This window comes from Bos javanicus, chromosome 5 (genome assembly GCF_032452875.1).
Source record: "Bos javanicus breed banteng chromosome 5, ARS-OSU_banteng_1.0, whole genome shotgun sequence".
NCBI classification, from domain to species: domain Eukaryota; kingdom Metazoa; phylum Chordata; class Mammalia; order Artiodactyla; family Bovidae; genus Bos; species Bos javanicus.
In genome coordinates, this window is record NC_083872.1 from 34309713 (window position 1) to 34336172 (window position 26460).

Below are 26460 nucleotides of genomic sequence, written 5' to 3' on the forward strand. Positions count from 1 at the left end.
TATTTTCTTTCACAGCCTTCCATTTCCTTTTTAAAATCTTTTTCCATCTCCCAGAACACCTCTGCAACCCTCAGATCCTTCAAACCATCAACTCTGGCTTAAATATTCCGATCAACCAGATTCTGACCATATGCACATTCGAGGGCCATTTAACCCTGGGGTGCAGTGAGCTGAATTTTATTAAGATATATAATCATAGTCTCTTGTTTTACATTCATTTGCTAATCTATAAAGTATTTTCACATAAATGTTCCTTTAATTCTTGACAATCAGCATGTTATTATTCCTATTTTACAGTTCAGAAAACTGAGGCTTAGAGAAGTGAGGCCACAAAACTGAATTACAAATTAAACTGGAGAACTGTAAAAGACTGGGGGAGTAGGAGAAACAGAAATTCAACAAGGAAGGGCAGAGCCTCGGGGAGAAAGGTGGAGCTAGACTATTTTTGTCAGGGGGGTTACCACTTAAGCAAATCTGCTCTACTGCAGAAATAACCTCTATCAATTCCCCAGGGTTTTTCTGTGTCTTTACTGCCTCTATAATTCAAGCTATCCATTCTCTAAAAATTCCAAGATTTATTTATTTATTGACTAATTTTTTTTTGTACCATGACTACCTTGGCAATACTGTTCTAAGGAGGAGATTAAGGAAATTACACCAGTGTGTTTTATATTTGGGCTGCTTCTGAATAGAGTGTTTGTAAATTGAGAACTGTCTCTATGGTATGTGTGATGTCATTAAATATATATTTGGTCAGTCCAAAACTATCTGGCATTTGTCCTTTACCAACATTACTGAGTATTCTAGTTTCTCAATCACGCGAGCTTAAAATGCACAGCCGAATCTAATGAATGTCAAACTTGTGCAGTGACTCAAAGATGATCAGAGTATTTTTAAACAGAGAAAAAATTGAGATTACCAAAGGACTGACTGAGTGCATATTCACATTAGGGGTATACAAAAAGGAATACTTTTGAACCATCTATATTCTTCTGAATATGTTTAAATGTGCATTAAACACAACTACTAAGGAAAAATCTTTATGTGAAATAACACACATCTTAGAGAGGAATGTGCTGTTCTTTGTATGTAAAAGAACTGCTGTGATACTTTTTAGTATGAAATACTTTTTAGTAATAGTGATATATTTAAATTAATAAAACTATGCCCTTTTACCTACTTTTTGTAACTTACCAGCTCTGTCCAATGGTACCTTCTGCAATAATGAAAACTTCTATATATCAGTACTGACCAATAGAGGAGCCACTCCTCACATGTGCTATTAAGTCCCTGAAATGTACCTAAGGCTATGGAGTAACTTAATTTTTAATTTTATTTTAATCAATTTAAATTTAATAGTCTCTTGTGGCTACTGGCTGTCTTAGAGAGTTATCAGGTTTCCTTCAGCAATTAAAAAAAAAAAAAGGAAAATCCTGTGATTCTGTCATTCTAAAGACTGCGAGTTGTGAGGTCAGGATTAAGGCCGGGATTATTAATTGGGTGCAGAAATAAAGTTAGCTAACCTGACATAAAATTTTTCAGGTTGTTTTGTTCTAATAAACATTAAAAACTGTTATGTGCAAAATAACAAGCCGGACAATAGGATCTATACAAACACTCAAAATATACAGCTAGTTTATATCTAGTGGGAAAGGAAGGGAGGAAGAAAACAAAGAAATGTAAGAAAGGTGCAAACTGGGAGGGGTTTGGATGGAGACTGCATTCACAGTGGGTATACTGGTCTCGTGTCTGCTCAGTTTTGTAGCCCGCCAAGCTCCACTGTCCATGGAATTTTCCAAGCAAGAATACTGGAATGCATTGCCATTTCCTACTCCAGAGAATCTTCCGGACCCAGGGATCAAACCCACATCTCTTGCACCTCCTGCATTGGCAGGTGGGTTCTTAACCACTGTGCCACCTGGGAAGCCCTTACTCATCTCTCAGTTTCTATTATAATCTCAACTCAGTACATCCCAACAAGACCAGGCTTACCAGTAAACTCATCCTTTTAACTAGTATTGCTAAGCTCCTTTTTAAGACAAACAACTGTGCTGAGATCTGGAGACACACTGTTGACAAGGGCAGAGTGCCCCTCAGAAACTTAAGGATCTCCTAAAAGTAGAGTCAGGTGAGCAAGCAATGAGAATTCAATGTACCACCACAGGCATAGATTCTAGGTGCCACAGGAGCATATAGAAGAGGCTTCTAACCCAGTCGTGGAGGGTCAGTTCAAGGGCAGAGAAGAAGGTTCCAGAAAAAAAAAAAAATTACCCTGGAGTATCTTCCCTATTGAATCCACCTAATATTTATGTTTCTTTTTGGAAATTTCCTTTTCATTTGGAATTACATCATCAATCACTTCAAGGGTGTTCACTTCTTGAGCACATTTAATCAATATATATTTTTCAAACTGGTGATTGAAGAGCTTCATTATCATTTTCCTGGAGGGCTCACCATGCTCTCGGGGCTCAAGATATATGAAAACAAGTCTACCAACGAAAATAAGCTCCTAGGTAAAAAGTTCAATAATCTTACATTAAGAAAAGCATAAAACTGCCCCAGAATGTATGGTTTGTTCTCAAGTGTTTCTATTTTAAATTGTGTGTGGTTTTCTATCCACATTAAATTCAGACATTTCTCCGAAATAAACTTCAGGAAGGCTAAATAAGTAAAAGGAAAATAATCTCTAACAAAATGTAAATTTTATGTTTCAGTACAATCATGCTTGTTAGCACAGCGTTTCTATAACACTGTGACCACAATATGGATTTTACCTCAGACAGTTTTGGGTTCAAATCCCACTTCTTCCACTTACAAGCTGAAAGAGCCTTGTCATCTAACTTGACTGTGCCTCCATTTCCTCACCTCTAAGGAATGAAGTAAGTTGAATAATGGGACAATAATAGTTCATACTTCACACAGTGGATGAGTTAAATAAACGCATATTTATAAACAACTGCCTCAAGTACTATATGAATATTAGCTATTCTTATTAATTACAATAATTCTAATTATACAAGCCTTTAAGAAAAAAAATGCAGTTCTGGTGGGAAAGTTAAAACCGCTGTGGAAAATCAGGGACCTCGGGCAAGTCCCAGTCTGGGCTTTTTTCTCAAGGTGGGAGTGAGAGGAAAAGGCCCCCAGAAGAGGCTGTTAGGAAACCTGAACGTAGCAGATCCATAAGGCTGTCTTTTCAGGCAAAGCAGTCGGTAAACAAAGATCTTAACTTTCTAATTTGATCTAGTATTTTCTCTTTTTCTTTTTTAAATTTGCTTCCAAGACTTTGATGGAATGACTTCAGGAGAAGGAAACGGTCACAGTTACTAGAAAGAATCTTAAAAAAAAAAAAAAAGACAAGAAAGAAACACGAGAGATGAAACAGTTGGAGTATTTCTGTAACAAACGTTTCCTTCCTTACAAGAGCACAGATAGGGCGGTGTGTCTGGGTCTATTCAATGCAGTAGCAGGATCAGAGGAAATTTTCGATAAGCCAATTTCGATTTCCAAAAGTCTTAACGGGGGACCATCTGGAACCTGCTGCACGACAAATCTCACATTCACAGAAAGCCTCGAGGATTTCCTGGTGGGTCCGGGAGTTTCATCTGAAAAATACCAGTGCCTTTGGGACTCCCTGGGCACAGGGGATGGGTCAAGGCCTCACTCTTTCGTCCCTCCCTCCTGTGCAGGCTGTCACAGCCACAGTTCCCCACGGCAGGAGCCACGTACACAAGCATCGACAGCTGCCAAAAGGGCGTGATCACTTTCCAGGCTGCAGTCTTCCGCAATGCATCCCCCCACGCGGTCAGGCGAGTCCGCGAAAACTCCCCGGGGCCTCGAAGCTCGCTGCGGCTTTCCTCAAAGAACCCCAGATTAGCCCTGATGTTTAGGGCTCTCTAGGTTTTCCACGTCGCAGACGCGGGCTGGGCGCGTCCCGGGCGAGCCCGGCTGGCGCGCACTTGGCAGCCTCCCAGTTGGCCGAGCTGGACGGAGGAGGGGGGGTTGGTGGGGCCGAGATAAACGCCCATCCCCGCACCTCTAGCAGTCTTTCCACTTTCCCTCCGCTGCCTTGCACTACCCGGCCTGAGACCCGGAAGGCGGCGCCTGTTGAGTCACGGTCACGTGGCCACGGATGCGCAGAGGGTGACAGCGCCTCGGCGGCTAGGTCGCTCGGGGCCCTAGTGGAAAATTTTCAGAGACCTACTGCGGCTGCGCGCCCGTGGCCCCGCCCCCACCTCCCTTCCCTCTGTTCCCCGCACCTACCCCGGCCCCCAGCCTTCCGGCGGCGGCCCGAGCCGCCTCTGCGGAGGTTCCTTTCTCCCACGGGAGCAGCGCTCCGCGCGCCCCGCCCGCCTGGCGCCGCCCGCGCCTTGGCCCTCCGGCCGGCAGTCTTCGCTTCCTTCGTGCCCCACCTTGGAGCTCCGAGCCGCCGTGCGGCCTTGCCCGCGACCTTGCTTGTACCCCGCTGGCATCCTGAAAGACAAGGAGCGGCGTCTTGGCGCCTCCGCCTTCGCCTCAGGGGCGCCACAGCCCCCACGGCCCCGCCACCTCCGATCCGCGTGATACGGGTCCCCCCACACCTTTCAGGGGAAGGACAGAAGACAAAGGGAGGACACGGTTCCGATGGGCGTCTTGGCTTCCACTCATTTGACGCCCTGCACTGCGTCGTCGTTCAGACACAGCGTGTCGTCAGCTCTATTGTAGTTCACTTACCCCGCTCACCACCTGGAAAACAAGTTGTTTTCTCTGTCCCTGACATTCCCCACTTCATTTCCCCAGCCACGAATAAAATGTATTCCCGAGACAGCAACTTCGGGGAGTTTGTTGACTTCACCCATCCAGGGTTGACAAACGGTACTCAAAAGGGATGTGTTATGTGAATGGTTCACTTCAAGACAGCAAACAAAATTTAACAATTTCGGGGACTGGTGGGCCCTGGACTATTCTTGCAAATGGGTGTCGCTGAATAGGGAGAGGGGTTGAGAAGTGGCGTTGGTACACCACGTGTCCCAAGACAAGGTTACTTGAAGGTGGACCCAGGTGTCAAATGTTTCAGTCAAAACAGTAGTTTTACCTAAGTAAAGATCCCAGAACCAAGCCCAGATATTAAAATGCTTTTCATCTAAGAACCAGAATTGTACATATGTTAATTTTCATAAAACCTTATTTTAGTATCTTATAGCCCTGGGCAAAGAAAGAGTGGGAAACTGAAGACCAGGAATAAATGTCCATCATGGCCCCAAATGGCTGAGTGGTAAAGAATCTGCCTCCCAATGCAGGAGACAGAAGAGACATGGGTTTGATCCCTGGGTGGGGAAGATCCCCTGGAGTAGGAAATGGCAACCCACTGCAGTATTCTTGCTTGAAGAATTTCATGGACAGAGGAGCCTGGTGGGCTACAGTCCATGGGGTCAGCAAGAGTTGGATACCACTGAGCTCACAGGCATACATCACACAGTTGCTGTCCTTTTTCTCTGGACAAGAAAACAGAATGCTAACAATTAAAAACTAAAAATAAAAGTATTTTTAAATCACTTTATTATGGAAAATTATGAGTGAAATTTTTAAGTCATTTACTACTAATTAGCAGATGTTAACTTATCCAGTGAAAGAACTATTGTCAGTTTAAAAATCTGTCATCTTTCTGACAGTTTTTGTTCATATTCATTAGTATATACCACGCCTACCAAAATGGACTCTTCCAGGGTCTCAGGAAAAGGCCACTGTGTAAATACCACAAAAAGATCTTTAATCAAGTCATTCCTTCCCTTTTTATTTGGGGAGGAAATGCGATAAACAGAGTACTGACACTCTGGGTAGTTGTTCTACAGTCCTAACATAATTAAATATGCTTATACTAACAGGTCTGTAAAGCTAAACATTTCTAAAATTTTTTTTAAGATTGAATTTCTGTGGGCACCATAATTTTCCTTTTCTGGATGAGAAGGTGTGCACTTGCAAAACATAATGCCTGCAAACATAGACTCACAATATAAAATGGTTTTTTTGCATGACTATTACCTGATTCTGGCCAATAGGATCAGAGATATCCACAACAGTACTGTCAGGAAATATTATCTCTCTTAATAAAAATGATTCACAGAATTGACAGTTCTTTCTTTTTCAGTGGACATGGCCCCATCTGCCCAGGAGCTCTGAAACCACTGCAGCCAACATGTGCCCATGCCAGGAGATATCTCTGCATGCTGAAGATGACAGAATGAAAAGATGGTGACCTCTCAGTCTTTGAGGAGATTAAAAGGCTAAGAATTAATTCTAGGTCTGCTCTATCTGTAGACTTTCTATTATATGAGATACTAAGTATCATTATTTAAGCCACTTCTAATTGCATATTGTGTTTCTTACAATAAACAGTTTTCTGCAACTGACAACCTTTCTGGGTGGTACCTAGCCTCCAGAAAGGCCCCAATGATCCTTACCTCCTGGTATTCATGTCTTTGTATAATCCCCTTCTACATTGAATCCAGGCTTGCTTTTGTGACTGGGAGAATATGGTGGAAATATAAGTGTGACTTCCAAGTCTGCTTTATAAAGACATTGCAACTTCTGCCTTGATCACTCTTGGATAACTTGCTCTGGAATCAGCCAGCTACCATGTCATGAGGACACCAGACGGGCTTGTGAAGAAGCCTTCTTGGAGAAGAGTCAACTGGCCAGTACCAACTTGCCAGCATGTTAGTGTGTGACCTTAGAAACAGATCTTTCGGCCCTAGTCAGGCCATCAGATAACTATACACATAGTTGTCAGATTACTACAACCTCATAAGAGATTCCAAGCTAAAACACACAATTGAGTTGCTCTCAAATTTCTGATTCATACAAAGTTTGAGAGTTTCAGCCACTGAGTTTTGGAAATAATTTGTTCCACAGCAATTAATACCTAGTAGAGTACCCTTCAATACCAGAAAAACGCGCCGAAGTCACCAGGGTACTCAGAGTTAATACTATTTTGGGGGGCTTAGGAGCTGTCTTAAAAACAACCCCGGAAAGAACTAACATAAAATCAAGTAAATTGACAACAGGAAAAGAAGTGCCACAAAAAGATATTTTAAAAGTACAATGTTCAAAATAGAATGACCACTTTCAAATGGGAGTATCAAATAAAAAAAAAATTAAGGTGAGTCTCAAAGGAAAAAGTTTAGATACATAGTAATACCAGGGACAAGGAGGTATAAAGAATATTCCAAGCAGTGGGTATCACTTAAATGAGAAATGGTTTCTAGTGAGAAGAGTGGCAAAAGCATAGGGTATAAGAAGGGAAATGTATTAGTTACCTATGGCCAGTAAAAAACTTAGTGGTGTAAAATGATACACATTTATTATCACTTATTTCCGTGGGTCAGGAATCCAGGCTGGGCTTACTTGGGTCCTCTCACGAATGTATTAGCTGGGGCTGCAGTCATCTCAGGGTTCAACTGGGCAGGATCAGCTTCCATGCTTACTCTTGTGACTTGGCAGGCCTCCCTGGGCTGTTCAGAGAGACTTATTTCCTTGCCCTGGGGGCATCTCTGTAGGCCAGTTCACAAGATGGTAGCTGGTTTCCCTCAAAGCAAATGAGGGAGAGAGCAAGAGAGAACAAGATGGAAGCCAGAACTCTTTGTAACCTAATCTTAGAAGTAATATACCATCACTTTGCTGAATAGAAGCACATCACTAGGTCCAATCCACATTCAAGGAAAGGGGGTTACAAATAAGTATGAATATCAAGTGAGGTTCGTTGAGCTCCATCTCAGAAGCTACCTACCACAAGAAATAGTGGGGGATCAGGGTGGAAATAAAGGCTAGTGCCAGACTTTCCAGATGGCTTGATGGGTTAAGAATCCACCTATAATGCAGGAGACACAGGAGATATGGGTTCAGTCCCCAGGACAGGAAGATCCCCTGGAGAAGGGCATGGCAACCCACTCCAGTCTTCTTGCCTGGAGAATCCCATGGACAGAGGAGCCTTGTGGGCTACAGCCCAGGGGGTCACAAAGAGTTGGACACAACTGAAGTAACTGAGCACACACGCAGGCCACAGACTAGTGCCACATCAGAGACAGCCATGAAAGCCAACCTGAGAACGGCTGGACAGGAGGGATGCGTGCCTGCACGCTCAGTCGTGTCTGACTCTTTGCAACCCTATGGACTGTAGCCTTCCAGGCTCCTCTGTCCGTGCAATTCTCCAGACAAGAAGACTAAGGTGGGTTGCCATTTCCTACTCCGGGGCTCTTCCAGACCGAGGAATCAAACCCACGTCTCTTGTGTCTCCTGCTTTGGCAGACTGATTCTTTAGCAGTGTGCCACCTGGGAAGTCCCATAAAGGGTAGAGAGAACCAATATGGTGTTTGAGCCCACTTCAAGCAATCTGAAATGCTGGATGAATAAAATTTTGAGGACCATCCTAAATATGATCTTGTTCAACCACAGGTTAGGAAACAATTCACTGAAGCCCTTAGAAACAGACCCGCTCTATTTTTATCAGGTGATAAAGGTCAAATAATTCTACAGAAGAAATCTATCCACCGTCCTTAAAAACTGCTACCAAACTATCTTGACAATGTAGTGCATTTCTGAAAATCCAGAGTTGACAACTTATATTTGTGATTATGTCTCTGTCTTTACTCTCACTAGCTTTTAAAATTCTTTGATCCCAGTTCACAGTATGAAACAGATTTTACATCATAACTCAGGATATATACATATTTATACATAATCAAAAGTAAAATTTTATAGATTAGTACTTAGCATTTCCACATATGGCATACTGAAATTTTAAATTCTATTTTGTACTATTGAATTAAAGGGGAAAAAAGTTTGTAGTAATCCACTGAATGCATCACTATCGACTCCTGGGACCCACTCTGCAGTTTGAAAGGCACTGTTCTGCTAAACATTCGCTTAGGAAAAGAGCAAAATTGTAGCACTTCTGACCAACAAGAATTTGGCAGTTTAGTCTCCTAGAAATTGGGTCAGGGTACTATGTCCCATCAGAGAAGGCAATGGCACCCACTCCAGTACTCTTGCCTGGAAAATCCCATGGATGGAAGAGCCTGGTAGGCTGCAGTCCATGGGGTCGCTAAGAGTTGGACACGACTGAGTGACTTCACTTTCCCTTTTCACTTTCATGCACTGGAGAAGGAAATGGCAACCCATTCCAGTGTTCTTGCCTGGAGAATCCCAGGGACGGGGGAGCCTGGTGGGCTGCCGTCTATGGGGTCGAACAGAGTCGGACACGACTGAAGCGACTTAGCAGCAGCAGCAGCAGCAGCAGCACTATGTCCCATGCACTCTAGCCCTTACTAGCTCTTACTCTAGAGTGTAAGAGCAAAATCTCAAACACATGAGGCCTCACTTGGAAGCCACTTGAGTGATCAGATATAATCAAACTTGCCAATGGAAAAATTGATGTTTCAACACCTCCACCTCTTTTTTGTCATTTACTGTTCAGGTTCTTGTCATAGAAAAATCAGAACAAGATTACAGCCCTCCTCCCAACTTACACACACACACACACACACACACACACACACACACACGAGTCAAATTTAAAGGTTCCCTTAAGCATGCATTATAATGAAAGTGAAAATTAGTCACTCACTCATGTTCAACTCTGCAATCCCATGGACTGTAGCTTACCAGGCTCCTCTGTCCATCGAATTCTCCAGGCAAGAATACTGGAGAGGGTGGCCATTTCCCTCTCCAGTGGATCTTCTGACCCAGGGATTGAACCCCGGGTCTCCTGCACTGGAGCCCTTTTGAGCCACCTCTTTACCGTTTGAGCCACCAAGGAAGCCCATGCACTGTGATACACACCACCAAAAAATTCAACTGACGAGAGAACTAGTCTGAGAGTAGGACTTGCCAATCACAATCACTTCAGACTATGCAGGGGACTAAATTGGATGAAGAAGTGACTTAAGACCTTTTGATTTTCATCAGTTGAAACTTGACAGTAAGGAACTTTCAAGGAGTCCTTCCTAACCCACTATTAAGATTGCTGTCCAGTCTAGAAGAGTTGATCAGTGTTATCGGGGAATTTGTGTGAAAGTCTTAATTGTGTATCAAATGCCAAACTTGCCCTGGCGTGCTCACAGTCTCCCTGGTAGGACAAGACTACAAACGTGAACAATTCGGGGTACAAGACAGCATAGGTTCTAAAACGTTTTCACCACACGGTTTAGCAAACAGTCCTTGGAATAAGAGGGGTGAGGAAGGAAGCCTTCCTGAGGCTCAGTGACTAAGCCCTGAGTGATGGCGATGGGAAGTTGGGTTCTAAAGCAAGAAAGAGTATTGTTTAGGTGAGACTGGTCTGACCAGTTGAAGGGGTTGGGAAGAAAGGAGTATAAAGTGGAATCGGGTCCTCCCATGTCAATCATACACACTGGTGCAAGCCAAGGGCACCCGCAGCCTCACGTGTCATGGAAACAGTTGTACAGATTTCCTCAGGAAAACATTGAAAGCAAAAATTGTGATCACACCCAACCCTGCTCAGTCTCTCCCACGTCTCCAAAAGGAAGAGAGCAGTAGGTCAGGTCGTTTGTTTATTCGTTCATTCAACCAACAATTCTCTCTCCTAAGAGGCCTTTGTTTCCAGCCTTTCCGGCAGCATCGAGTATTCCACAGCGAAGGGTCCCCCTAGTTGCCTGGCTAAGCAAGAACACATCCACACTGGAAGGGGAGCACCGGCATTCCAAAGGAGGCAGTGCCTCTGTAAATAGGAGAGAAAGGCGAGGAGGGCGAGAAGAGCTCTTCATTTGGGGTGGTGGAATGAGCGAAACATGTCCAGGAAGGAAAAACGGGATCCTACACCCCCTCGGAGGAGCCGAGTCGCCCACTGGGGACCCTTGCAAAGAGTCTGGCTTGCTGGGCAGGATGTCGCTTTACACTTCATAGGGTTTTCCGTCTCTGTACAAAAAGGATATCCCGATATGGAGCTGCCAACCGACCTAATCAGGCTTGTTCTGAAGAATGAAAGCAGGTCTAGGAACGAGAAGAAAGAACGAGAACAGAAACCTACCATGGAGACTACGTTGCTCCGTTGGCCCAAGAGTGCGAGAGAAAATCCCCCTGTAAATCATAAAAATAACATGCAGAAAAGCACTGGATGGGCGGGATGTGTCCCCAAAGAGCCTAGAGGAGAAAGGAAAGCCTGCTGGTAACTCGGACACGAGCATATTTGGAGAAAGAGCATATTTGGCACCAGTCTGGGCTGAAAGGGACAGACAGGGGAAAGCACGGGCGAGGGGAGGGGGTCTTTCAAGCTGACCAGAGTCAGCAGAGTGGAGTTAGCCTGGAAGGAGCAGGGGAGGAAGCAGGCGGGGCTAGGCTGCTTGATTCCGCCACCCCGGAGGGGCGCAGTGGGGCAGGGAGGCAGGGGGGGCAGGGGGCGGGGCGGGGGGCTGGGCGGAGCCTCGCGGGCCCAGGCTGGCCGGGGGCGGAGCCCAGGTAGTGTTGATATACAAAAAAGCAAGCTCGGGAGGCTGGGGCCCCGCCCATTGACGCGTCCTCCCGCTAAAACCCACCGCTCGCCCCGCTGCCTCAGAGCCGCGCGTCGCTGCCGTCCCGGAGCGCTTTTCTCGCACCGCCGCCAGCAGCCCGACCACGCGCTCCGCACACTCGCGCCTTTCCCTTCAGACGGCGGACGCCGGACGATTGGGGCGGCAACTTGCCATTTTCTTGTTTAATTAAAATTCTTTTCCTGGCTCTTGTTGGGTTTTTCGTTTTGTTCTATTTTTCTTTATGATTTTTGTTGACTGAGAAAAACTCACCGAAGTCTTTTGCGTGTTGTTTCCGGGATACAGGAACCCAGACCACCAAGGTAACACGCGCGGGGGCGTCTGTGCAAAAGCCGCGGGGGCCGGGCGGGAGTGGGGGAGGGGCGTCCGGGAGGGGCCGCGGCGGGAAGGCAGCTGTGGGTGTCGTTTCTTCCCGGGGAGGGCGTTTTCGGTTTGCTGGCCAGTCTGCTATCCCGGCCTGCAGCGGGGGTCACTGTCCTCTTATGGGCGGGGGAGGGGCGCGGCGCGGGGGCCGTGTGCCCGCCCAGATCGGAGCCGCATCTTCCCGTTAGGGGGAGGGGAAGCCAGCCAGGCCCGCGGTTCCACTGCGACAAGTCTGGTGACTGATTTAATAAAAACAATTAAATCAGGGGTCTTGGAATTTGGGGGAGGGCGGATGTGGGTTCGAGCTTTTAATGTAGCAGAGGCCACGATTGGGGAAGACATACCGGGCACATTTGACAATCGGCGATCGATATTGCATCAGTTTCCTTTCCGGGCATAGGAGGGGCCGGCCGGGCGAAGAGCTTGGGAGTCAAATGCCAGTGGACGGGTGTGCTCGAGGGCACGGGCGTGCGCGTGTAAACAAACCCTCGGTTCTCTGCGCGCCCTCTGCTCCTCTTCTCGGGATAAAACTCGTGTCCGCCTAACGCCCCCTTCGAGTCTGTCTGCCGCAGAGGCAATTCCCCATCTGGGGGCTCCAGGCGTGAAAGGATTACGCGGCATTGCTATTGTAAATGCTGGAAACGGGGAGCTGTGTGCCTGGGCTACATGCAATGCACACCTAGCCAAATATCTGGATGGGATGTGTGCCCTGCGTGCCTGTGCACGACCAAGGAGGCTGCGGGAAAAGCGAAACAGAGCTCCCCCCCACGCCCCTTTCGTAAAACTTGGGCTAATAGAGAGGGCAAAACGTTAAATTGCGCGGGAGAGGGTCCTTAGGGTCCCGGAAGGCGCGGGCTTCAGCGGGCGCAGCGTTGCGGTGGGACTATCTTTGTTCTCGGCGGCTTCGCGGTCTGTACTTTTCCGCCCCTCGGCGCGCGCCCCCGCCCCTCGCGCTCGGCTGGTACTTTTCCACTCGCCTGGCGGGGGATGAATCAGCCGCGCTGCGCCTCCCGGCGGTGTCACGTGACCAGGGCGGGCTCTGCAGTCCTGACGCGCCGCCTCTACCTTCACAGGCAGCCGCGCGGGCTCGTGCGTCTCCAAGGACAAAAGGAACCCAGCACTACACTCAGCGTCCGATTCCTCCCGCTGCCCAACATGAAGAAAGCTGAAATGGGAAGGTTCAATATTTCCCCAGATGAGGACAGCAGCAGCTATAGTTCCAACAGCGACTTCAACTACTCCTACCCCACCAAACAAGCTGCTCTGAAAAGGTGGGAGATGTGTGCGTTTTTAAAAACGGCTTGTGTGCATCGGAAGTTCTTTACGTAGAATTCTGTTGCTTAAAATTATTGTAGCATTTGGAGACAGCGTGTAATCTCTGGAACATTATCTGGTTGTTGTATGGGAACACGCCTTCAGGTCGTGTGAAAGTCGACTACTACTTAATATGCATTTAAAATATGTGACAGCTAAACGCGGGGGCGTTTTGTGTTGAAGCATTCCTTTGTGTATTTCAACCAATTTAGGATTTTTTTTGTTTTTCTGTTTTGTAGCCATTATGCCGATGTAGATCCTGAAAACCAGAACTTTTTACTTGAATCGAATTTGGGGAAGAAGAAGTATGAAACTGACTTTGTAAGTTAAAAATAATCATTTGTGTTTCTGTGGCTTTATGGAGTAAAAGAATAGTTTTATTTTTAGATTTCAAGTCTAACTTGCCCAAAGCTGGTTTTCTCCATTTAATTATTGTTATATGTTTGGTTATCCTTTTCCCTCTATGTAGCATCCAGGTACTACTTCCTTTGGAATGTCAGTATTTAATCTGAGCAATGCGATTGTGGGCAGTGGAATCCTTGGGCTTTCTTATGCCATGGCTAATACTGGAATTGCTCTTTTTATGTAAGTATGTGTAAGTAGTGAGTCTGCCACGCAGGGCAGTTAATATGATGATACAGCATATATTTTGGCTCCAGAGACTGAATTTACAGTTGCAGTAATTGACTTAATCATTTGCTTAAAATTTAAAATGTGAGAAATCCAATAATCTCTTTATTCTGCTACATAACTGCATGATACCAAAAAAGTCAATTAGGTAGGGAAAATTAGGACAACTCTTAAAACTAATAATCCGAAAAGTCTTTGAGTCGGAGGGAATAAAGTTGAATAGGGATTGGGTATTTATAAAGAACTGTGGATGGATCCAGGGTAAAATTTTTACTCTGGCAAACTCTGAAGCAAGAAATACTTAAAAAGCATGGTACCTTCAACTCCGTTTAGTAAATTGACAGTTTCCCCAAGGACCTGTGGCCTCTTATGTACATAAGGAAAACAACTTATTTTTTTTAATATATAGGGTGTGATGGTATTTGTCTAACCTAGAACATGTTTAAGAAAAGTGAGTCGTAATTTTCTGGACACCGAAAAATAACCCATATGTGATATATATATATATATATTTTTTTTTTGGTCTCAATTTTTTGGGTTTTTTTTTTTTTTTTTAAATCCATGTCTGTGTGATTACCACAACAAAATGTGACTACTTTAAAAAATATCTGCTTTGAATTGCTTTGGTTTTTTTTTTTTTCCTTAGTTGTCTAGTTAGAATTAGTTACTCCCTGTGCTTTTCCCTGTGAATACGTAGAATAGGATTTCGGAGCAGGAGAAGACTTTCAAACAGTGCTTTTTAACCATTTTAGGGTCACTGACTCTTGGAGAATATAAAACTATGGACCTTATTTCCAGGAAAAAAGCATAAAAGAAAAATACCTGTGATTTTGAGTATATGTTTCCGCGATGTTTGTATCGTTGTTCCTAAGATTGGGCTACAGTGGACTCCTGGCTAAGGCACTTTCTTTTTAGGGTGATTTACTGTGCAGACAAGGAAACTACGTATACACAGAGCATGGAATTCGCTCTTTGCTACAGTCTTATTTTAGTTAGCTGACTGGTGCCTCTACTCAAGTTATTTTTTTCTAGCAGAAGAGAATGTTCATCAAAAGAAAAGCAAGCCTTTGCAAAACTCTGCTTTGTGGTGAAATTCCACATGTGTTAAGTGTGGCTTTGAGCACTGGAAGCTAGGATTCACTCACCATGCTTCATCAACCATGAGGCTTTTTGAGGTCTAAGACCAAGAGCCAGGAATTTACATAGAAAGAACCCCAGAGTTTTCAAAGTTTTTAGTGGGGTATTTGAATGGCATCATTGTTAAATGTTTGAAACCCTTCCTAACTCTTCATGTAAAAACCAGAGGCAATTTTTAAATGCTTCCAGTGTGGTTGTGGTGCAGAATTTACATGAGGTAAAATGCTACCTTTGTTTCATAAAGGAACTCAGAATTCTGATATGTACCCTTGCACTTTTGAAATTATTTATACTTTAGTAGTGTTTGAATGTTTGATTATTCAATAAATGGCTAAATAATATCACAAACGCTAAAGTGAGTTTTAAATCCGTCACTGTTTTACACGGTATATGTCGAGGTATAAAGGTAAATGGTCCAAAAGCCTCGTGGCTGCCCTCATCTGGTTAAACAACTCTGTAGCTTACCCTATAAAGAAGACCCAGTCTTGAGATTGAAAGTGACCTCAAAGGTTATGGAGTCTGTTCATTCCTCGTTGTCTTCTCTGTGTAAAAGAGGGACTGAGTTTGTTAGCACACTTTCAACATTGTTTTTGATTAAGCCATGCTTTGTTCAGTTAGCGATGAGGCTGATGGTGTCATTGCCACTGCAGATTAGACACCGTTAAACTTTTGGCATTGGAACGGCAGCTTAATGCCACCAGCTATGTTTAACTAACAGACATCTATTTCTTTGCCAGACCTTAAATGGTACTTTATTCAGTTTGCCATTTCAGAATTTGGAAAATGTGACTGTCATCTTATTTGCAGAGTCTTCTATGAGTTTCCCTGTTTTGATTTTTTGTTGTTGTTGTTGGCTCATTTTAATAAAAAGAAATTTGTTTTTCTCGGCTTGCCTGGTGGGGAGGAAAGGAAAGCTGGAATGAGAGACAATGTGTGCCCTAAAGGAAAACTTAGTGACTGAGTAGAGAACCTTTTAGTTCTTCTCTATTCTTTTTTTTTCTCCTGTTCCATCCAAGCGAAAGGACTGAGGGAGGAGACAGCCCAGTCTCGCTGATAGATTGCTTGTTCTCACACAGACATTGTTTAACTTTGTGACAGTGCTGGGCTTGTCTTCCATACCATGGGGCACAGTATAGTACATCTTCTCAGTAGTTACTCCTCTGATGTGTGCTGATGACACCCATCAATTTTACAAATAACTGATGACAGTTTTTTGTAAAGCTGTCCCTGACACTTAGCATGTATCATCCCTCCTTCCTTTATATAGTCCCATTCCTATGCTTACCTATATGGTTCAAGGGAACTCCAGACCTTTCCTGAACTTGTCTCAATTGGATTTCCCAAGTAACTGGCAAATGTTAAAAGCGTTTTATAGGTATAGGAACTTTTACAACACAAAGAAGTAGCAAGTACATAACTAATTACCATGGTAGCAGAATCAGAATATAAGTCTTATAACTCTACCACTGGAAAGTTAATCTTTCCAGTGTCTCCCAGCACCTTTGGTTCAGTGGGTGGACCCTGTTCATAACCAGTACTGTAGAGCTATTACCTGAGACATGATGCAGTCATGTTTAGGGCCAGGTAAGAGCTTGTTGACACGCTAGCCAGAAGAGTGAACACACATCATTGGGGTCATTCTGTCTAGCAAAAATATTAGGACAGGTTTTGTATTTAATGTTTAAATAGAGTCAAAAAGAATCGTCTTTTAAGTATAAACGTGCTTATGTATAACCCTGTACCTTTTTCTTCTCTCATCAGAATTCTGTTGACATTTGTGTCAATATTTTCCCTGTATTCTGTTCATCTCCTTCTGAAGACTGCCAATGAAGGAGGTATGGTAGCACTCTGTATTTCTAAAACAATTATGCCTATCATGATTTTCTTTATCTCCCTTCATGCATCTGTGTTCTTTAAATTAAATTATAGGGTCTTTATTATATGAACAGCTGGGACATAAAGCATTTGGAATGGTTGGGAAGCTCACAGCATCTGGATCCATTACAATGCAGAACATTGGAGGTAAGAGTTTTTAAAAGATGATTTGGGTATAGGTTTTTGCTCTTTATGTAGCAGAGAGTGGTGACACGCTATTTTTGGTGTCACATGCAACATTTTGCACTTGTAATGGTATAATTTTGTTTTCCTCCAGCTATGTCAAGCTACCTCTTCATAGTGAAATATGAGTTACCTTTGGTGATCCAGGCATTAATGAACATTGAAGATACAAATGGGTAGGTGCTAAGTAAGGTTACTCATAAGAAACAATTGCAGTCTAAAATGATTAGATACATTTTATCAAAGTTGGATACAAAATGATTATCAGTAAATTATTTTTTGTTAATATTCCTGTTGAAAGTGACCAAGAAGTCCGCCAGAAACTGATTTGAACTTCACAAAGGAAAGGCCAAGATAGTGGCTAGATAGCTAACTGAATAACAAATTTCAAATGTATGTATGTATGTAAACAGGTTTTCTGAAACTACTTAGTTTCTCTGTCCCCAGAAGATTCAGTTGAATAACTTATACCCCAACCTAAGTTAGGACTAACATTTTGAATTACATTAAAAATCAATCCCTGTCTGATTTTTGTGAATTGGAAAATCTGTTGAAAATGCAGAATACCAGAAAATGTATGGCCATGCTGTAGAAACCTTGTCCTTCCAGCAGAGTTACTCATCCGAGCAGACTAACAGGTTTTTATCTAAAGTAAACATGAGGAGGGATAATGTACTTCCCTGCTTACATGCAGCTCATATCTCAAAACAGAAAAGTGTGGTTATCTCTGCAGCATTTGAAACCTAATAAGCTGGTCTTTAAATGTTAGTTTTCTGTGGGGGGTCTTTATTGCTAAAGTGAGCTGAGTTAGAATTGACAGGGCAATTAGAATTTGAAAATAAGTGATTTAAAGCAAGGTATAGTTGATTACCTAAAAAGGAAAAAACATTGCTAAAACTTTTAGAGAGGTGCATAACATTTTCTCTGAGTTCAGAAGGGATCTTTTTACTGTTGGAGTCAAGGTGGGTCAAGGTGTCACATACTCTTGACAGCCTGAAATAAGCTCTTGTTTGGAGGGGACTGGGTTTTGTTGTTTGTTTTTTGCCTATGTATTTTATCGAACTGTGAAAAAATTTCCGTGTTGAAATGTTTAGTAAGTACATTTGCTAACAAATGTCTGATAGTAACTTGTTTTAAAATTTCCTTGTTTCCAGCATTTAAAAAATGTGAGCTAAAGCTATGACAAAGTTGGTGTACAATTTTCTAAAAATGCTTAAAGATAAGATTAACTGGCTTAACAATGCCGCTTTGTTCCCTCTGTTAGTATCAAGCCTTTAAGAAGCATTTTATGTTATGAAGCAGCTGGCAGCCTTCCCAGAGCAAACAGTGGGATAAAAGTGATACTGTTGCAGACCCCATTTCTAACCTGAGTGAATATTCATTGTGCACACTAAGTTAGAAAGCTGTTCCTGCCTTTGTGGGCTTTTTGAATAAGTGATAACTCTTTCCAACCTGTCTGTCTCTCTCTCTCTCTTTTTTTTTTTTAAGTGTAAAATGAGCCCTGTGAGAAGAAATATATGTTATTCTGAGGATATTTATGACTGGTTGTGACCTTGGTTTTCTTTTCTTTCATTCAGATTGTGGTATCTGAACGGTGACTATTTGGTTCTGCTGGTATCACTGGTGCTCATTCTTCCCTTGTCACTGTTGAGGAATTTAGGTGAGCAAATCCATCTCTAAAGAGAATTGAAATGAGCTCCACCAACTAGTTGGCTTTCTCTTAATAGAAAATAATGAAGGCTGAGTTAAAGAACCCCAAAAACATACCTTTGAGAATCGCATTCGTAACTTGCCAGTCTTCAAGAAATTCTACCAAAAGGCCCAAGCACTTGGTTGCCATTTAGAACATCTTGTGCTTTATAAAAAATGCAAAAGGGATAGTTGTTACCGATTTAGTTAATAACAAGTATTTTTAAGTAATTCTGCGTCTTGCTGTATAAGAATTAGAAATTTCATGTGTCCACACTGAAGTCTTAGAAACAGAATTGAGTCATATTTGCCCTAAACCTGATTTAGTAAATGAATCCCATGTTTTTTCCTCCTTGTAGGATATTTGGGATATACCAGTGGCCTTTCCTTGCTGTGTATGATGTTCTTTCTGATTGTGGTAGGTATAATTTTTCTTTAAAGCTAAAGATTCTTTTTCTAAGCCCTGTCACATTATTCATTCTAACAAATGCAAAATAATATATTTTCAGGTGATTTTCAAGAAATTTCAGATTTCTTGTCCTGCGGAAATTGCTTTTCTAGTTAATGAAACAGTAAACAGCAGCTTAACACAGCCAGCAACTTTTCTACCTGATATGGGTTTTAATAGGACTGAAAGTGATTCTTGCCAACCACGTTATTTTATCTTCAACTCACAGGTAACTATAATCATTTTGTTTTCAAAGAAAGATTTTGGGGAAGAAAATAGGGAAAACAACCCACTGGAAGTTTTAACACTCCCAAGGTAAAGGGAGGTGAGGTAGTAGCTTCCTCTTTAGGAAGCGTGGTTATTAGTTCATTATTGAGGACTGAGAAGAAAGTGTTGGTTTGTATCTTAAAGTAGATTGAAAGATGAGAAGATCATCTCATCTTAGTAACTGCCACATTCAGAAGTAAGAATATTGGTCACACCTAGTGAACAAATTAGAAGAGCTAATTAGGCAAGAAAACATTTTAAGCTTTGATTTCTAAGATTAATGAGTATAAAATGTAGGTTGCAGGACTGTGATATCGCATGAGTTTGTTACATCAGGATGTTAAGAAGGGTTTCACATTTTTTTGCAGACTGTCTACGCTGTGCCAATTCTGACCTTTTCATTTGTCTGTCATCCTGCTATTCTTCCTATTTATGAAGAGCTTAAAGGGTGAGTGCTTTAGCAACTTTTATATAAATTAATTGGAAAAGCTGGAAAAATACTAGATTGCTGCTACAACTACGGCTATAATATGCATGTATATTTTCCTTTGAATTTGTGCAGCCGCAGCCGTCGAAGAATGATGAATGTGTCCAAGATTTCCTTTTTTGCTATGTTTCTCATGTACCTGCTTGCTGCCCTCTTTGGATACCTGACATTTTACGGTAAATAATGTCTAGTTTACAAAAAGGACAATTAATGAAATGAAGTTCATACTTTGTATGTATAGTTCTGTCACTTTAAATGCTCAGTCTGTTTCAGTATATTTCATATTTGTGATGAGCAATTGAACCTAGAGTTTAGAATTTCCTGTAGTGTATATTGAATCAGTAATTTCTAGAGAACAGGCTCCAAAATCCACCATTAGCCATATGATGGCATTTTTATATGTGATGTGCCTGTATCTAGGTTCATCCTGGCTCTCCTCTCCCGTTCCCTTCAGATTATACAACACACATGCAGACTGTAAGCCAAACCCTGGGATTTAGCTATTTAGCTCCTGTTGTTTTTAATGGGGGTCATGTGGCTAAATCTCTCCTAGGTATTTAGAAAAATTTTTCTTCAATGTTATTTTAATTGCATTAACCCTAATTCCAAATTAATCTTATTAGCCTCTTAGTTTATAGTCGTTTTGTGAGTAGCTAATAACTTTGGTGCAGATAATAGCTGTAAGTTAGATTTTTCTAACTAATCTTCAGAGAAAACAACACACATGAAGCGTTTTTTCTTTTTTTGTCTTTCTCTATAGGACACGTTGAGTCAGAATTGCTTCATACCTACTCTTCTGTCATGGAAACTGATATTCTGCTTCTCATTGTCCGTTTGGCTGTGTTGGTGGCTGTCACCCTGACAGTACCTGTTGTCATTTTCCCAGTAAGTGATCACCTGCTCTCTTTTCAGTAGGAATGAGTTGTTAGACATGAAGATTTGTGAGATTTTTGTGTTCTCTAAGAAGAAAAACACTACTACAGCAGTATCAAGGGTTTTTGGTTTTGAAAGGTTTTTTTTGTTGTTGTTGTTAATGTTTTGTCCATCTTTAAAATACATCTTGGGATCTTTTCCCATAATTCAGGATATAATCTTTCTAATGCTTAGATGTTTAGGAAAAGAGCAGTAGAGGAGGGGTACACTTTGAGTATTTAAATAGCTACTTGTTTAGGTGTAGTTCCTGTTGTTTGTAGCTCTTTTTCATTGATTAAAGCTGCAGTTTTGATTTATTCACTTATTTTTTGCAGATCCGGAGTTCCATAACTCATTTGCTGTGTGCATCGAAAGAGTTCAGTTGGTGGCGTCATAGTGTCATTACAGTGTCTATCTTGGTGTTTACCAATTTGCTTGTCATCTTTGTACCAAATATTAGGGATATCTTTGGTTTCATTGGTAAGTTTTGGGAAGTATCAAAGTTGATTGAATTATCAGGAGTTTTAAAGTTGAAGGAATAGCAAGTGATTCATTGAATTCTTAAGAAATAGTCAATGCTGTTTTTACAGGTGCATCTGCAGCTGCTATGTTGATTTTTATTCTTCCATCTGCATTCTATATCAAGTTAGTGAAGAAAGAACCTATGAAGTCTGTACAAAAGATTGGGGTGAGTGAGAGTTTATGACCATAAGAATAATAATAATCTAATGCCAGAAGTTCCTCAACTGATTGTAATTTTAGTCTCCTAAATGTCATTTGTTGTAGTTTCATTTTAAGTTTCTAATAAATATACCTATAAATGTGTACTTCACAGATGGAAGAATGGGGGAGGAGGGGAGGGGAGACATGGTTTGCCTTCTGGTATGTATTCTTAAGTTTATTGCAAGAAAGTTACTAGATACTTTAGAAATAGGAATAGAGGTTAAAAGTATAACCTTGACCACCTGCTGTGTGGCAGGCACTTAAATGGGCCTGGAGTGTATAAAAGAGAATAAAAATGGAGTATTTAGTCAAATGAGACTAACCATTTTCAAAGCAAAGCTCAAGTGGGGTCAGGGGGTTATTACACTATAAAGTATAGTAACAACTGATTTTGCAAAGATTATGATATGTTAACCACAAATGATCCTGGTGGGGATACTTAGAAGAAGGAAGACTGCATTTCAGTCCTTTTTTCCCACAACTGTTGTCTGACTGAAGTACTAGAAATGCTTATGAACCAACAACCGTTATCTTGTTTTACTCAAAATATCTGGTGCAATAATTGAAGAGTAAAATTAGAGTTGACCTACTCATGTCTCTTAGAAAAACTTCCAGCTTTAGCTTGGGCTACATTTTTAAGATAACTTAGATTTGATTTTAAAAGTTAAGATTTTTCCCTTTCAAAAATGCAAAAATACCAGTCCAATTTTGTTGCGTGCAATAGTTTACTTAGTAAAGAAGATTATTTACTTTTTCTTTTGATACAAAGGAATGAGAAGGGAAAGTTTGAAAAGATTTTAAAGATACAGTAACTTAGTATTCTATGGATAACCCCTTGATCATTCAGTGGCTTCCCTTGCGGCTCAGATCATAGTCTTCCTGCAATGCAGGAGACCTGGGTTCGATCCCTGGGTCAGGAAGATCCCTTGGAGAAGGAAATGGCAACCCGCTCCAGTATTCTTGCCTGGAAAATCCCATGAACGGAGGAGCCTGGAAGGCTACAGTCCATGGGCTCACAAAGAGTTGGACACAACTGAGCGACTTTCCTTACTTAACTTTGATGGTTCAAGACAGTTTAGTGAGCTAAACTGTAGCTCTGTGAAATAATACAGACATACTTTTAGGAATTTATTGTATGTGCTAATTCACTGAGTCCTGTCCAACTCTTTGGGACCAACTGACTATTGCTCACTAGTGCAAATCCTGTGTTCGTGGATTTCTCCAGGCAAGAGTACTGGAGTAGGTTGCCATTTCCTACTCGAGGGGATCTTCCCAACCCAGGAATCAAACCCACATCTCTTGTGTCTCCTGCATTGGCAAGCGGGTTCTTTACCACTAGCGCCACCTGGGAGCCCCTTTAGAATCTATAAGCCTAGTTTTTAAAAGTAGAAGAATATTTAGCATATATGTGTTGCTGCTTGCTAATCCATTTTCTCTGTGCTCATTGCAGGCTATGTTCTTTCTGCTCAGTGGCATAGTGGTGATGACCGGAAGCATGGCCTTGATTGTGTTGGATTGGGTCCACAATGCCCCGGGAGGTGGCCATTAACCACCACCTCTAAAACTCCACAGTAGTCCATTTGATGCCAGTGTTGAGTCTACAGCTCTCAACTACTATGAAATTTCACCTAATATTTTCAGTTTCACTTCCTTTTGAAGTGCAGATTCCTCGCTGGTTCTTCTGAGTGCAGAATAAGTGAACTCTTGTTTTGTTTTGTTTTGTTCTTAAAGAAACTATTCTGTATGGTAGAAATGGATATTAACACCAAACCACGAGTCTCGGGTTAACGGAAGTGACAATTTTATTCCATTCCAGAGAATGGACGAACTCTTAACTTTAATCAAGCCACATGTTTGGCTGTGTCATTGTTTAACTTGGATATTTTATGATTTTACTTGAATGTGCCTAATGGAACCATTCGATGTGAGAAATAATTCTTTTTAATTTACAGCAAAGTATTGAAATAACCATTGAGAAAAACACTATTATTTTTTTGTACCAAAAATATTCAAAGACCTCAGAAGCACTATTTTATTTTTTAAAAATTGCTTTTTTTGAACTTTATCCAAAAGCAGTTGTCAGTGAATTCCATGAAAAAAATCATTGTTACTTAAAAACAATTACTACTAGTATTATGAAATGATTTGCCTTTTTGTAGGCATACTAAGCCAAATACTTTTTTTTAATCCAAAATAATTTTTAGAGGAAATGATATAATGAAAAATTACACTGTAATTAGGAGCATTTTCCATTCAGACTTTACCTTTAAAGACAATTGGTTGATTGTGGCTACACCAAATCAGGTGAACTCTGTTCATCACTTTTCTTCTCTGTCCCCAAATATTTTTGTTCATTTAGACTCTGAAATATTTATGGCTTCAGTCTATTAGAATGGAAGATAATGCAGGTATTTCTGTGGGAAATAAAATAACTAATTTTGAGGTACCAAATAGTGCAATTGGGTAAAACAGGGTTTATTCAGTTGCATCTGCCTCCAGAGTTGGGTTGACAGCTCTGGATTTTTTTGGGCCAGCCCTTTTTTGGCATTGCTTCCAAAAGTGGAAAATGGGCATTTGATGGCTGTAGGCCAAAACTGTTCTATCCAGAGAGTACAACTTTTCATATGGCTCATCTGCTATGGAAGTGTGAATTACTTGACAATGTATGGTTTAGTTGTGTTCATGTTTTGTCTACAGTAGAGGTCTAATTAATCCATAGGTTACACCTATATTTGCTATAAGTTCTCTTCATATAGGCCACTGGGTTTCTCATGCAGTAAGCTTTTTAAAAAAACTCACGTGCACTGCATTGTCATCTCATTCTTGTACAATGTAGAATTACTTGTTTACATCCAACAAATGGTTAGCTAGGGAAAACAGTGCAACCTGAGTGTAACTATTGGTCCGACTGCATGATCACCCTTCCATTTCAATCCCAGTTAGAAGTGAAACAATTACTTGGCTTTAAGAGCACATTTATTGTACGTCATGGTGTATGGTGAATATGTTATTAAATAATGTGGTACTTTGCTCATTAGGCATAATGTCTAAAATCTAATACACATAATTCCATTAGTGGTTGAGGGAAGCAAATAATGGAATCATCAGTTTGTCACCTGACTGTAAGGTTGTTCTCTTGAACTTAACATTTTTAGTTTTAGGCAAGGGCCAGAAATGTGGCAGACATGATTTTTGTTACGCATTCTTGTATTATATGTGACTCAGTTGCAGACAAGATGTGTCTGTAGTCAGAGACCCTTGTGGAACTGAACTGGAAGACGTCTTGTAGTGCTCCATTGGGTGAAACCAATGGTCCATTTTTGTTTGTTTCTACAAAAATGAAAGTGGGGACCATCTCGAAAGGCAGTGAGAAGACGGATTCTACAGCACTGCTTTCATTCAATTGGGCTTTTGGCACTCCATTCGAATCCAGAACCTCACCTCTAGCTCAGACCAAGAATTGGCACTTCTGCTTGAATTCCTGGAAAGAATTGCTGGTTTTGTAACTTAAGACTTGCCTGGGAATACCTCTACAGTTTACATCCTTTTATTTGGGAGAAAATACCGAGGCAACCAGGAAGAAATGAAAAAAAAAAATCGATGTGGAAGGTTCCTCCAGTCCCCTGGCTCTTTGAGGTTCCAAATCAACTGCCAAGGGTAAATTTCATTGCATGATTTTCTTGGAGCTATCTTTGTCTATCTGGAGGTTCCTAAACAGTGAATTCCCAGTAATGAGCAGTCTTCAGTATTAAAACCACTGTCTTGTCACCTCATTTTGCATTGCTGTCTTCCGTGGATGTTTCAGTTATAACTAATGTTATTTATAGAACAGCATTAATCCATTAAAGCTAACCTATTTTTCAATATTTATGATAATCTTATGTACATACAGTGTCTGTCCATATGTATTTGTAAATAGGTTGTATATAATGTCAGGTTTGGGTCTTGGGTTGAAATGTATATATCCTTATAAGTTTCTTAACTGCATTTTGATGAATTCACATTATGTATCTATAAGAATTGTCCCAAAAGTACCTGTACAGAGATTTCAATAAACAAATTGACAAATTGTGTAAACACTGAAAATTTAAAATACTGTTAAAATTGTATTTGCAATAAGCAGACTATGTGAACAACACATTTTTCTCATGAAAACTTGGTGCAAGTTCAGAACTCTTAAATTTTAAATAAGGTCTAAACTTTCAAAATGTATTAGCTATTAAAACATCACATTAAAACATGATCTAATGTAATGAAATCAAATGTGCTCTAGTGTGGTGGAAGACCTTTGAGAACCTGGATGTGGTAAGCTTTCTGTATATAATGTAAATATCCCCACTGTACTGTTATAGAGGCCAACAATTCCAGTAAGACTTGTTGGCAAAGAGTGCTACACCGTTTCAATGAAACATTGTATGTTTGTTTTAACTGAACTAAAATAAATACATGTTTAATCCTGAGCAGCAGTGTTTTATTTAAAGCAGTGATAAGTCGTGTCTTATGTATTTTGTAAGCACAGTAAGGTAGCACTTAGTAGGGGTTCATATAGTGTTAGTGATTATGATGAAGCAAAAATGGTCATCAAAAATGCTTGCGTACCAAGTATTTGGAGGAATGGAAAAAAAAAATTTTTTTTTAATCTGGAGGACCAAGTCTTGAACCTGCTGTAAGTAAACAGTGCACCATAATCACACCTGGGGAGCTTTTTAATGTGCCACTATCTGGGGACTCCAGGTCCAAAAACTAGGGTCCTGAAGGGAATTAAGTTTTCTGGAGCATGTGCCTATGTAGGCTGATTCCATGGGTCTGGAGGGCAGCCTAGGAATTTTTGTTTGTTTCTCCACAAAGGTATCCAAGTGATTTCTGATGCATAAGTAAAATAAGGGGTGCTGAAATAGGCCTGGGAAGAAGTCAGA

The 26460-nt window shown here is 41.4% G+C and overlaps 2 protein-coding genes across 3 annotated transcripts; both read left to right on the forward strand.

Moving 5' to 3' along the window:
• Window positions 1-2455: 2455 nt before the first annotated feature.
• On the forward strand, window positions 2456-9267 carry LOC133248673 (uncharacterized). The gene is made up of 3 exons (XM_061419038.1): window positions 2456-2513; window positions 3898-4851; window positions 6125-9267. The coding sequence occupies exons 1-3, from the start codon at window positions 2456-2458 to the stop codon at window positions 6154-6156; spliced, it is 1044 nt and encodes a 347-aa protein (XP_061275022.1). The 3' UTR covers window positions 6157-9267.
• A 2194-nt stretch (window positions 9268-11461) lies between these two features.
• SLC38A2 (solute carrier family 38 member 2) lies at window positions 11462-26004 on the forward strand. 2 transcript variants are annotated; one of them, XM_061416366.1, is made up of 16 exons: window positions 11462-11818; window positions 12953-13150; window positions 13433-13514; window positions 13663-13778; window positions 16722-16795; window positions 16890-16982; window positions 17113-17194; window positions 18596-18678; window positions 19067-19125; window positions 19217-19384; window positions 19791-19870; window positions 19985-20085; window positions 20670-20794; window positions 21157-21301; window positions 21412-21509; window positions 22995-26004. In XM_061416366.1, exons 2-16 carry the CDS (start codon window positions 13035-13037, stop codon window positions 23091-23093), a joined length of 1521 nt encoding a protein of 506 aa, XP_061272350.1. In that variant the 5' UTR covers window positions 11462-11818; window positions 12953-13034; the 3' UTR covers window positions 23094-26004. The 2 variants fall into 2 exon arrangements, with proteins under 2 accessions (XP_061272350.1, XP_061272351.1); XM_061416367.1 differs by lacking the exons at window positions 11462-11818; window positions 13663-13778 and having other exon boundaries at window positions 13059-13150.
• Window positions 26005-26460: the final 456 nt, after the last annotated feature.

Bases quoted from the DNA above. Each gene is read 5' to 3' on its own strand.
- LOC133248673 (XM_061419038.1), top strand. From the start codon at position 2,456: ATGCTCTCGGGGCTCAAGATATATGAAAACAAGTCTACCAACGAAAAT. The intron at 2,514-3,897 runs GTAAAAAGTTCA...AGGGCTCTCTAG, and splicing joins CAACGAAAATAAGCTCCTAG to GTTTTCCACGTCGCAGACGC. The intron at 4,852-6,124 runs GTACTCAAAAGG...TTTCTTTTTCAG, and splicing joins CCATCCAGGGTTGACAAACG to TGGACATGGCCCCATCTGCC.
- SLC38A2 (XM_061416366.1), top strand. From the start codon at position 13,035: ATGAAGAAAGCTGAAATGGGAAGGTTCAATATTTCCCCAGATGAGGAC. The intron at 19,871-19,984 runs GTGAGTGCTTTA...GAATTTGTGCAG, and splicing joins ATTTATGAAGAGCTTAAAGG to CCGCAGCCGTCGAAGAATGA. The intron at 20,795-21,156 runs GTAAGTGATCAC...TATTTTTTGCAG, and splicing joins TACCTGTTGTCATTTTCCCA to ATCCGGAGTTCCATAACTCA.